Source organism: Salvelinus alpinus, chromosome 1 (genome assembly GCF_045679555.1).
Source record: "Salvelinus alpinus chromosome 1, SLU_Salpinus.1, whole genome shotgun sequence".
NCBI lineage: Eukaryota > Metazoa > Chordata > Actinopteri > Salmoniformes > Salmonidae > Salvelinus > Salvelinus alpinus.
The window spans coordinates 26,753,356-26,766,530 of record NC_092086.1 but is presented as its reverse complement, the minus strand read 5'-3'; the positions used below and the strand labels follow the sequence as shown (position 1 = coordinate 26,766,530).

The 13,175-nt window shown below is 40.9% G+C and overlaps 1 protein-coding gene across 1 annotated transcript in view; it reads right to left on the bottom strand.

Annotated features, from left to right (window-relative positions):
* Nucleotides 1-9,924: 9,924 nt before the first annotated feature.
* The window catches only part of LOC139572072 (nuclear GTPase SLIP-GC-like), a 48,375-nt gene continuing 45,124 nt past the window's right edge, over nucleotides 9,925-13,175 (bottom strand). The window contains exons 25-27 of the mRNA XM_071394876.1: nucleotides 12,294-12,544; nucleotides 10,334-10,453; nucleotides 9,925-10,080 (exon numbers count right to left, since the gene is read on the bottom strand). Of these exons, the coding sequence (XP_071250977.1) occupies nucleotides 9,925-10,080; nucleotides 10,334-10,453; nucleotides 12,294-12,544 (527 nt within the window). The remainder of the gene's footprint in view (nucleotides 10,081-10,333; nucleotides 10,454-12,293; nucleotides 12,545-13,175) is intronic.

The window sequence follows — 13,175 nt, the reverse complement described above, 5'->3', positions numbered from 1 at the left end:
TGCGGCCCCACAAAGAAATGCCACCCCACACCAGACTGACCCACCGCCAAACCGGTCATGCTGGAGGATGTTGCAGGCAGCAGAACGTTCTCCACGGCGTCTCCAGACTCTGTCACGTCTGTCACATGTGCTCATGTGCTCAGTGTGAACCTGCTTTCATCTGTGAAGAGCACAGGGCGCCAGTGGCGAATTTGCCAATCTTGGTGTTCTCGGGCAAATGCCAAACGTCCTGCACGGTGCTGGGCTGTAAGCACAACCCCCACCTGTGGACGTCGGGCCCTCATACCACCCTCATGGAGTCTGTTTCTGACCGTTTGAGCAGACACATGCACATTTGTGGCCTGCTGGAGGTCATTTTGCAGGGCTCTGGCAGTGCACCTCCTTGCACAAAGGCGGAGGTAGTGGTCCTGCTGCTGGGTTGTTGCCCTCCTACGGCCTCCTCCACGTCTCCTGATGTACTGGCCTGTCTCCTGGTAGCGCCTCCATGCTCTGGACACTACGCTGACAGACACAGCAAACCTTTTTGCCACAGCTCGCATTGATGTGCCATCCTGGATGAACTGCACTACCTGAGCCACTTGTGTGGGTTGTAGACTCCGTCTCATGCTACCACTAGAGTGAGAGCACCGCCAGCATTCAAAAGTGACCAAAACATCAGCCAGGAAGCATAGGAACTGAGAAGTTGTCTGTGGTCACCACCTGCAGAATCACTCCTTTTTTGGGGGTGTCTTGATAATTGCCTATAATTTCCACCTTTTGTCTATTCCATTTGCACAACAGCATGTGAAATTTATTGTCAATCAGTGTTGCTTCCTAAGTGGACAGTTTGATTTCACAGAAGTGTGATTGACTTGGAGTTACATTGTGTTGTTTAAGTGTTCCCTTTATTTTTTTGAGCAGTGTACATTAACAGACTATAGATTTCACAAGAAGCTTTCACTTTAAATCCTCATAGACTTCCTGCTGTCAGTCATATCTCCCAACACTCCAATGCAGATTAGGAGTATAGTGACTAGTATTGTGACATCCTGCTCTGGATAGGGATCACTTGCTGCCCTTTGTCCAGCGGTCGAGGACCAACCCAGGCCATCACATTCATCAGCAGGAAGCTGCTGCTGCCATTGGTAGAAGAATGGGATTAGAAATGTTTCTGTAAATGTACATACTTCCCATCAAAATACATAAGAATACACACTATGAGAATACACACATGAGAAAACACTCCGCAAAACTGAGCTGAATTCTGCAGCAAAACCTTACAATATTGAAGCAGGAATTATCTGGTAACTGATCTTTGAATGTATTGTATGATGTCTATAAGAAGGCAGTGATTGTTTATGCAGCAAAATAATTAAGACATTTAAAGTAAAAAGAGGGGGAAATTCAATGCACACAATGCTGCCATATTGTTAACTTTTGATGGACAGACCAACACTTAATGTATTGTGCGGGCCGTCTATTTGAAATATGTTGTTTTTTGGGGAACTGCAAGTTACAGGGGCTGTTCAAAAGTCCCTCCATGTTTCAGGTACACATAGTGGGAGAGCAATAATAATGAAATATATAACATTTATCAGACACTTTTATCCAAAGGGACTATATACACTGCTCCAAAAAATAAAGGGAACACTTAAACAACACCATGTAACTCCAAGTCAATCACACTTCTGTGTAATCAAACTGTCCACTTAGGAAGCAACACTGATTGACAATAAATTGCACATGCTGTTGTGCAAATGGAATAGACAAAAGGTGGAAATTATAGGCAATTAGCAAGACACCCCCAATAAAGGAGTGATTCTGCAGGTGGTGACCACATATGCTTCCTGGCTGATGTTTTGGTCACTTTTGAATGCTGGCGGTGCTCTCACTCTAGTGGTAACATGAGACGGAGTCTACAACCCACACAAGTGGCTCAGGTAGTGCAGCTCATCCAGGATGGCACATCAATGCGAGCTGTGGCAAGAAGGTTTGCTGTGTCTGTCAGCGTAGTGTCCAGAGCATGGAGGCGCTACCAGGAGACAGGCCAGTACATCAGGAGACGTGGAGGAGGCCGTAGGAGGGCAACAACCCAGCAGCAGGACCGCTACCTCCGCCTTTGTGCAAGGAGTAGCACTGCAAAATGACATCCAGCAGGCCACAAATGTGCACAAATGTGGACAGTTTGATTTCACAGAAGTGTGATTGACTTGGAGTTACATTGTGTTGTTTAAGTGTTCCCTTTCTTTTTTTGAGCAGTGTATATTTATGCATATCTTTTTACACATGGGTACTCCTGGGAATCGAACCCACTATCCTGTCATTGCAAACACCATGTTCTACCAACTGAGCTACAGGGGACCAGAGGAGTTTGATCTTACCCAGGTCCTGGACAAGATGAGGATCATGGTTAAGGAGAGCTTTGTAGAAGGCAGATTTCACTCTTGTTCCTCCTGATCGTACAGCATCCAACATCAGTCTCATTTGGTCCTGACTGGTTTTAGCACAGCGGATTGTTGTGTACATTTCCTGTTGGATCATTTTCTCAGTAAACAGGTCATCTGCTAGAGGCAGCGGCATCGTGACCCTCTGAATGAGAGCAGCCATATGCTTATCCACAAACGCTTCACCCGAGAGCTGCTTCAGTTCAGCCTCAGCACCTGAGATTCATGACAGAAAGTGGTCACATTATTAGAGCCATAATTAACTAAAACCCTGAAGAACAACTGTGTTCTACATAACAAGCCACTAAATACAACAACACATATTTATCTGAATGTGTTTCTTTTAACAAATCAAATCATGTGTTATTGGTCACATACACATATTTAGCAGAAGCTATTGTGGGTGTAGAGAAATGCTTGGGTTCCTAGCTCCAACTGCAGTAAAATCTCTACACAATAATACACAAATTAAAAAAGTAAAATAAGGAAATTAAGTAATATATAAATATTAGGAAGATTAACGTTGGAGTCCGGAGTATAAATATATACAGTGCCTTAGGAAAGTATTCAGACCCCTTCAGACTCCTTGACTTTATCCCCATTTTGTTATGCTACAGTCTTATTCGAAAATTGATTGAATCATTTTTCCCCTCATCACTCTACACACAATACCCCATAATGACCAATTTTTTTTGAATTTTACCCATTTACTCAGGACTTTGTTGAAGCACCTTTGGCAGTGATTACAGCATTGAGTCTTCTTGGGTATGACGCTTCAAGCTTGGCACATCTGTATTTGGAGAGTTTCTCCCATTCTTCTCTGCAGATCCTCTCAAGCTCTGTTAGGTTGTCCAATCAATTGTCTAATCAATTGAATTTACCACAGGTGGACTTCAATGAAAATGCAGAAACATCAAGGATGATCAATGGAAACAGGATGCACCTGAGCTCAATTCTCATAGCAAAGGGTCTGAATACTTATGGAAATAAAGTATTTCAGTTTTTTTTTTAAATACATTTTTTTATAAATTAGTCTAAAAACCCTGTTTTCACTTTGTCTTTATAGGGTAATGTGTGTGGATTGATGAGAATTTTTATTCATTTAATCCATTTTAGAATAAGGCTGTAACGTAACAAAATGTGGAAAAAGTAAAGGGGTCTGAATACTTTCCAAAGGCACTGTATGCACAAAACTGATCACTTGATGCTTTACTTACAAGATCTAAAATAAAAGTTAACAGAACAATAATTGTCATTCCATATCAGAGGTATAGCCATAGAAAATGAAAGAGAAAACAAAACCATACCTGGATTCGGGTTGATCGGGTTGACTTGAGGTGGTTCGAAACCTGAAGAAAATCGAATCACATTTATTTTATACAGTGTGTTGAATACAGTTTAAATAAGTAGGGGGTGAGGGGTGTACAGTGTGTTGAATACAGTTTAAATAAGTAGGAGGTGAGGGGTGTACAGTGTGTTGTATACAGTTTAAATAAGTAGGGGGTGAGGGGTGTACAGTGTGTTGAATACAGTTTAAATAAGTAGGGGGTGAGGGGTGTACAGTGTGTTGTATACAGTTTAAATAAGTAGGGGGTGAGGGGTGTACAGTGTGTTGAATACAGTTTAAATAAGTAGGGGGTGAGGGGTGTACAGTGTGTTGTATACAGTTTAAATAAGTAGGGTGTGAGGGTAGTACAGTGTGTTGAATACAGTTTAAATAAGTAGGGGGTGAGGGGTGTACAGTGTGTTGTATACAGTTTAAATAAGTAGGGGGTGAGGGGTGTACAGTGTTGAATACAGTTTAAATAAGTAGGGGGTGAGGGATGTACAGTGTGTTGAATACAGTTTAAATAAGTAGGGGGTGAGGGGTGTACAGGGTTTTGAATACAGTTTAAATAAGTAGGGGGTGAGGGGTGTACAGTGTATTGAATACAGTTTAAATAAGTAGGAAGTGAGGGGTGGACAGTGTGTTGAATACCGTTTAAATAAGTAGGAAGTGAGGGGTGGACAGTGTGTTGAATACCGTTTAAATAAGTAGGGGTGAGAGTTGTACAGTGTGTGAATACAGTTTAAATAAGTAGGGGGTGAGGGGTGTACAGTGTGTTGTATACAGTTTAAATAAGTAGGGGGTGAGGGGTGTACAGTGTGTTGAATACAGTTTAAATAAGTAGGGGGTGAGGGGTGTACAGTGTGTTGAATACAGTTTAAATAAGTAGGGGGTGAGGGGTGTACAGTGTGTTGAATACAGTTTAAATAAGTAGGGGGTGAGGGGTGTACAGTGTGTTGAATACAGTTTAAATAAGTAGAGGGTGAGGGGTGTAGAGTGTGTTGTATACAGTTTAAATAAGTAGGGGGTGAGGGGTGTACAGTGTGTTGTATACAGTTTAAATAAGTAGGGGGTGAGGGGTGTACAGTGTGTTGAATACAGTTTAAATAAGTAGGGGGTGAGGGGTGTACAGTGTGTTGAATACAGTTTAAATAAGTAGGGGTGAGGGGTGTCCAGTGTGTTGTATACAGTTTAAATAAGTAGGGGGTGAGGGGTGTACAGTGTGTTGTATACAGTTTAAATAAGTAGGGGGTGAGGGTAGTACAGTGTGTTGAATACAGTTTAAATAAGTAGGGGGTGAGGGGTGTACAGTGTGTTGTATACAGTTTAAATAAGTAGGGGGTGAGGGGTGTACAGTGTTGAATACAGTTTAAATAAGTAGGGGGTGAGGGATGTACAGTGTGTTGAATACAGTTTAAATAAGTAGGGGGTGAGGGGTGTACAGTGTGTTGAATACAGTTTAAATAAGTAGGGGGTGAGGGGTGTACAGTGTATTGAATACAGTTTAAATAAGTAGGAAGTGAGGGGTGGACAGTGTGTTGAATACCGTTTAAATAAGTAGGAAGTGAGGGGTGGACAGTGTGTTGAATACCGTTTAAATAAGTAGGGGTGAGAATTGTACAGTGTGTTGAATACAGTTTAAATAAGTAGGAGGTGAGGGGTGTACAGTGTGTTGTATACAGTTTAAATAAGTAGGGGGTGAGGGGTGTACAGTGTGTTGAATACAGTTTAAATAAGTAGGGGGTGAGGGGTGTACAGTGTGTTGAATACAGTTTAAATAAGTAGGGGGTGAGGGGTGTACAGTGTGTTGTATACAGTTTAAATAAGTAGGGGGTGAGGGGTGTGCAGTGTGTTGAATACAGTTTAAATAAGTAGGGGGTGAGGGGTGTACAGTGTGTTGTATACAGTTTAAATAAGTAAGGGGTGAGGGGTGTACAGTGTGTTGAATACAGTTTAAATAAGTAGGGGGTGAGGGGTGTACAGTGTGTTGTATACAGTTTAAATAAGTAGGGGGTGAGGGGTGTACAGTGTGTTGTATACAGTTTAAATAAGTAGGGGGTGAGGGGTGTACAGTGTTGAATACAGTTTAAATCAGTAGGGGGTGAGGGGTGTACAGTGTGTTGTATACAGTTTAAATAAGTAGGGGGTGAGGGGTGTACAGCGTGTTGAATACAGTTTAAATAAGTAGGGGGTGAGGGGAGTACAGTGTGTTGTATACAGTTTAAATAAGTAGGGGGTGAGGGGTGTACAGTGTGTTGAATACAGTTTAAATAAGTAGGGGGTGAGGGGTGTACAGTGTGTTGTATACAGTTTAAATAAGTAGGGGGTGAGGGGTGTACAGTGTGTTGTATACAGTTTAAATAAGTAGGGGGTGAGGGGTGTACAGTGTGTTGAATACAGTTTAAATAAGTAGGGGGTGAGGGGTGTACAGTGTGTTGAATACAGTTTAAATAAGTAGGGGGTGAGGGGTGTACAGTGTGTTGAATACAGTTTAAATAAGTAGGGGGTGAGGGGTGTACAGTGTGTTGAATACAGTTTAAATAAGTAGGGGGTGAGGGGTGTACAGTGTGTTGAATACAGTTTAAATAAGTAGGGGGTGAGGGGTGTACAGTGTGTTGAATACAGTTTAAATAAGTAGGGGGTGAGGGGTGTACAGTGTGTTGTATACAGTTTAAATAAGTAGGGGGTGAGGGGTGTACAGTGTTGAATACAGTTTAAATAAGTAGGGGGTGAGGGGTGTACAGTGTGTTGAATACAGTTTAAATAAGTAGGGGGTGAGTGGTGTACAGTGTTTTGAATACAGTTTAAATAAGTAGGGGGTGAGGGGTGTATAGTGTATTGAATACAGTTTAAATAAGTAGGAAGTGAGGGGTGGACAGTGTGTTGAATACCGTTTAAATAAGTAGGAAGTGAGGGGTGGACAGTGTGTTGAATACCGTTTAAATAAGTAGGGGTGAGAGTTGTACAGTGTGTGAATACAGTTTAAATAAGTAGGGGGTGAGGGGTGTACAGTGTGTTTAATATAGTTTAAATAAGTAGGGGGTGAGGGGTGTACAGTGTGTTGAATACAGTTTAAATAAGTAGGGGGTGAGGGGTGTACAGTGTGTTGAATACAGTTTAAATAAGTAGGGGGTGAGGGGTGTAGAGTGTGTTGTATACAGTTTAAATAAGTAGGGGGTGAGGGGTGTACAGTGTGTTTAATATAGTTTAAATAAGTAGGGGGTGAGGGGTGTACAGTGTGTTGAATACAGTTTAAATAAGTAGGGGGTGAGGGGTGTACAGTGTGTTGAATACAGTTTAAATAAGTAGGGGGTGAGGGGTGTAGAGTGTGTTGTATACAGTTTAAATAAGTAGGGGGTGAGGGGTGTACAGTGTGTTGAATACAGTTTAAATAAGTAGGGGGTGAGGGGTGTACAGTGTGTTGTATACAGTTTAAATAAGTAGGGGGTGAGGGGTGTACAGTGTGTTGAATACAGTTTAAATAAGTAGGGGGTGAGGGGTGTACAGCGTGTTGAATACAGTTTAAATAAGTAGGGGGTGAGGGGAGTACAGTGTGTTGTATACAGTTTAAATAAGTAGGGGGTGAGGGGTGTACAGTGTGTTGAATACAGTTTAAATAAGTAGGGGGTGAGGGGTGTACAGTGTGTTGTATACAGTTTAAATAAGTAGGGGTGAGGGGTGTACAGTGTGTTGTATACAGTTTAAATAAGTAGGAAGTGAGGGGTGGACAGTGTGTTGAATACAGTTTAAATAAGTCGGGGGTGAGGGGTGTACAGTGTAATGAATACAGTTTAAATAAGTAGGGGGTGAGGGGTGTACAGTGTGTTGTATACAGTTTAAATAAGTAGGGGGTGAGGGGTGTACAGTGTGTTGAATACAGTTTAAATAAGTAGGGGGTGAGGGGTGTACAGTGTAATGAATACAGTTTAAATAAGTAGGGGGTGAGGGGTGTACAGTGTGTTGTATACAGGTTAAATAAGTAGGGGGTGAGGGGTGTACAGTGTGTTGAATACAGTTTAAATAAGTAGGGGGTGAGGGGTGTACAGTGTGTTGAATACAGTTTAAATAAGTAGGGGGTGAGGGGTGTACAGTGTATTGAATACAGTTTAAATAAGTAGGAAGTGAGGGGTGGACAGTGTGTTGAATACCGTTTAAATAAGTAGGAAGTGAGGGGTGGACAGTGTGTTGTATACAGTTTAAATAAGTAGGGGGTGAGGGGTGTACAGTGTTGAATACAGTTTAAATAAGTAGGGGGTGAGGGGTGTACAGTGTGTTGAATACAGTTTAAATAAGTAGGGGGTGAGTGGTGTACAGTGTTTTGAATACAGTTTAAATAAGTAGGGGGTGAGGGGTGTATAGTGTATTGAATACAGTTTAAATAAGTAGGAAGTGAGGGGTGGACAGTGTGTTGAATACCATTTAAATAAGTAGGGGTGAGAGTTGTACAGTGTGTGAATACAGTTTAAATAAGTAGGGGGTGAGGGGTGTACAGTGTGTTTAATATAGTTTAAATAAGTAGGGGGTGAGGGGTGTACAATGTGTTGAATACAGTTTAAATAAGTAGGGGGTGAGGGGTGTACAGTGTAATGAATACAGTTTAAATAAGTTGGGGGTGAGGGGTGTACAGTGTGTTGTATACAGTTTAAATAAGTAGGGGGTGAGGGGTGTACAGTGTGTTGAATACAGTTTAAATAAGTAGGGGGTGAGGGGTGTACAGTGTAATGAATACAGTTTAAATAAGTAGGGGGTGAGGGGTGTACAGTGTGTTGTATACAGGTTAAATAAGTAGGGGGTGAGGGGTGTACAGTGTGTTGAATACAGTTTAAATAAGTAGGGGGTGAGGGGTGTACAGTGTGTTGAATACAGTTTAAATAAGTAGGGGGTGAGGGGTGTACAGTGTATTGAATACAGTTTAAATAAGTAGGAAGTGAGGGGTGGACAGTGTGTTGAATACAGTTTAAATAAGTAGGGGGTGAGGGGTGTACAGTGTTGAATACAGTTTAAATAAGTAGGGGGTGAGGGGTGTACAGTGTGTTGAATACAGTTTAAATAAGTAGGGGGTGAGTGGTGTACAGTGTTTTGAATACAGTTTAAATAAGTAGGGGGTGAGTGGTGTACAGTGTATTGAATACCGTTTAAATAAGTAGGAAGTGAGGGGTGGACAGTGTGTTGTATACAGTTTAAATAAGTAGGGGGTGAGGGGTGTACAGTGTTGAATACAGTTTAAATAAGTAGGGGGTGAGGGGTGTACAGTGTGTTGAATACAGTTTAAATAAGTAGGGGGTGAGTGGTGTACAGTGTTTTGAATACAGTTTAAATAAGTAGGGGGTGAGGGGTGTATAGTGTATTGAATACAGTTTAAATAAGTAGGAAGTGAGGGGTGGACAGTGTGTTGAATACCGTTTAAATAAGTAGGGGTGAGAGTTGTACAGTGTGTGAATACAGTTTAAATAAGTAGGGGGTGAGGGGTGTACAGTGTGTTTAATATAGTTTAAATAAGTAGGGGGTGAGGGGTGTACAGTGTGTTGAATACAGTTTAAATAAGTAGGGGGTGAGGGGTGTACAGTGTGTTGAATACAGTTTAAATAAGTAGGGGGTGAGGGGTGTACAGTGTGTTGTATACAGTTTAAATAAGTAGGGGGTGAGGGGTGTACAGTGTGTTTAATATAGTTTAAATAAGTAGGGGGTGAGGGGTGTACAGTGTGTTGAATACAGTTTAAATAAGTAGGGGGTGAGGGGTGTACAGCGTGTTGAATACAGTTTAAATAAGTAGGGGGTGAGGGGAGTACAGTGTGTTGTATACAGTTTAAATAAGTAGGGGGTGAGGGGTGTACAGTGTGTTGAATACAGTTTAAATAAGTAGGGGGTGAGGGGTGTACAGTGTGTTGTATACAGTTTAAATAAGTAGGGGGTGAGGGGTGTACAGTGTGTTGTATACAGTTTAAATAAGTAGGGGGTGAGGGGTGTACAGTGTGTTGAATACAGTTTAAATAAGTAGGGGGTGAGGGGTGTACAGTGTGTTGTATACAGGTTAAATAAGTAGGGGGTGAGGGGTGTACAGTGTGTTGAATACAGTTTAAATAAGTAGGGGGTGAGGGGTGTACAGTGTGTTGTATACAGTTTAAATGTGTTGGGGTGAGGGGTGTACAGGTTCATAATAAACTGGCATTTGATCTAACCTGTTGGATCTCGACACTTCCACACTCTTTGGTCATTACTTCCTCTGTCTAAAAGACTCAGTCTGATGTTCTCTGCACCCGACATGCAGTCTAAAAACACCTCAAATGTGGGGTGGAAGTTTGGGCTATAGTCACAGTCAAACTGCCCACTCTTAAACACAAAATGAAAAAGAATATTAGCCAAATATAGACTTTAACAGAGAGACAGAGACACTGCAGCTGGCCATAGCACATATAATGTTTTTTCCTGTGGGAACTTCATGGTGTCAGGTACATGCACATAAAAACCACACATCAAACCCAACACCACAAACCAGTAGTAGCACATTACAAAGGAATACTCTGAAGGAATTACATCACTACAAATATAGGAATGTATGGTAGTATGTGATGGCCATGCTTACTTTTGGCTGTATGCTAGAATTTGCCACCAGCTCACAGCAGAGACCATATTTTCCTCTAGGAGTCAATGTGCAGTTGGAGCTGGTTTTAATGAAAGTACTCCCCTTCTGTTGATGTTTCACCTTCAAAGAATAAAGGTGCATTACTTCACGGTAAACTGAAACCTTCACACTGACAGAAATCAAGTAATGGCTACAGTGCCTTCAAAAAGTATTCATACCCCTTGATTTATTCCACATTTCGTTGTGTTAAAGCTTGAGTTCCAAATTGTTTTCCTTTTCTCACCCAACTACACACAATACCCGACAATGAAAAAGTAAAAACATGTTTTTAGAAATCTTTGCAAATGTATTGAAAATTAAATTAATATTTAATATTTAAATATTAAATTAAATATCAAATTTACATAAGTATTACTTAACACCCCTGAGTCAAAACATGTTAGAATCACCTTTGGCTATGATTACAGCTCTGAGTCTTCCTGGGTAAGTTTCTAAGAGCTTTGCACACCTGGATTGTACAATATTTGCACATTATTATTTTAATATTTAACTAAGCAGGTCAGTTAAGAACAAATTCTTATTTACAATGATGGCCTACTGTCATGGAAATTGCAAGATTATGTTATAATGCTTGTATTGCATTATAATGGTTGTTTTATTCGACAGAATAGAGTGTTCTGTTAACTATTGTGTGTTCAGTGTTCCACTGAGGATGGGCCTCTATGAATAACACTGACAGAGGAGATTTACGATGTCTTTGGGTGATAAAACCTAAAGAGCATTCCAGAGAACATGAGCTAATGGTTCTGTTCTATACCGTACCAGGGAGAGATGGTTCCAGTTTGGAGTCTTAACCTTGTGACACATTCTATGTATCTGTTGTTCGTCATGTAGGTTGAAAGGGGTGTAGCTTGGCTATAAAAGACCTTTGTACTTTTGTCTTGACACTCTCAACGGTTCATTAGAAATGGTGAATCGTTGAAAGTCATTGCTATTTTAAAAGTCATTGCTATTGCAAAGCTCTTATTATTAAATATTTAGTTTAAGTATAACTCTGACTTGTGTGATGAGTTTGTCTCTCCTCATTTGATAGTAAAGAAATACCCCACCACACTACCCTGACCAAACACGGACGACGCTGGGCCAATTGTGCGCCGCCCTATGGGACTCCCAATGTGATGCAGCCTGGATTCCAACCAGGTACTGCAGTGACGCCTTATTCTTAAATAAATGATTCCATCTCTGTCAACATGGTTGTTGATTATTGCTAGACAGTCATTTTCATGTCTTGCCATAGATTTTCAAGCTGATTTAAGTCAAATCTGTAACTAGGCCACTGAGGAACATTCAATGTTGTCTTGGTAAGCAACCAGTGTATATTTAGCTTTGTGTTTTAGATTATTGTCCTGCTGAAAAGTACATTTGTCTCCCAGTGTCTGTTGGAAAGCAGACTGAACCTGGTTTTCCTGTAGGATTTTGCCTGTGCTTCGCTCTATTCCGTTTCTCCCTAGTTCTTGCCGATGACAATTAATTACAGATAATTATATGTGTGGGATACAGAGATAATGTAGTCATTCAAAATCATGTTTAACACAGAGCGAGTTCATGCAACTTATTATGTGACTTGTTTAGCACATCTTTACTCCTGAACCTATTTCGGCTTGCCATAACAAAGTGGTTTAATACTTATTGACTCAAGACATCTCAGCTTTTCGTCGATAATTCATTTGTAAAAACAATAACTAATAATAATACATAATTCTACTTTGACATTATGGGGTATTGTGTGTAGGCCAGTGACACTAAATCTCAATTTAATACATTTTCAATTTAGGCTGTAACAACAGAAAGTAAAAAAGGTGTGTGAGTACTTTCTGAAGGCCCTGCAGCTTGACTCTTTCAGTCTACCAAACAGCTCTTGTAGTCTGCAGAATTAATTCATTGATACTGTAAATATTACCTCACAAAGTGGCACATTATTGGGCAACAACATAACACTCAGTATGCTCTTCTGGGGTCTGTTCTCTTGTGGTCGGAGGAACAGCAGCACCTGGCTTCGGACCGGGAGGAAGGAGAACACATCCCTGATGAGGCCAAAGAGGGAGAGGTGTGTGATGTTTACAATCACGTGTGTAGCAGTCGTCTTGAGTGGCTGAACAATCTCCATGTTTCCATCAGTAACATGGGCCACGGACAAATTGTCATCCTTCTCTGCAGAATAAGAACAATGCTTTCATTGACTGTAAATAATGCTTTAATTGACTGTAAGTCTCATCCAAAGTATGTATTATTATTGAATGTATTATTCAGTGGTAGTGTCATGTCATACCCATTTTATTATTGTATTATTAGAAATGATGCATCACTTACCATCACACATACAGTGATGCATCACTTACCATCACACATACAGTGATGCATCACTTACCATCACACATACAGTGATGCATCACTTACCATCACACATACAGTGATGCATCACTTACCATCACACATACAGTGATCCATCACTTACCATCACATATACAGTGATGCATCACTTACCATCACACATACAGTGATGCATCACTTACCATCACACATACAGTGATGCATCACTTACCATCACACATACAGTGATACATCACTTACCATCACACATACAGTGATGCATCACTTACCATCACACATACAGTGATGCACCACTTACCATCACACATACAGTGATGCATCACTTACCATCACACATACAGTGATGCACCACTTACCATCACACATACAGTGATGCATCACTTACCATCACACATACAGTGATGCATCACTTACCATCACACATACAGTGATGCATCACTTACCATCACAC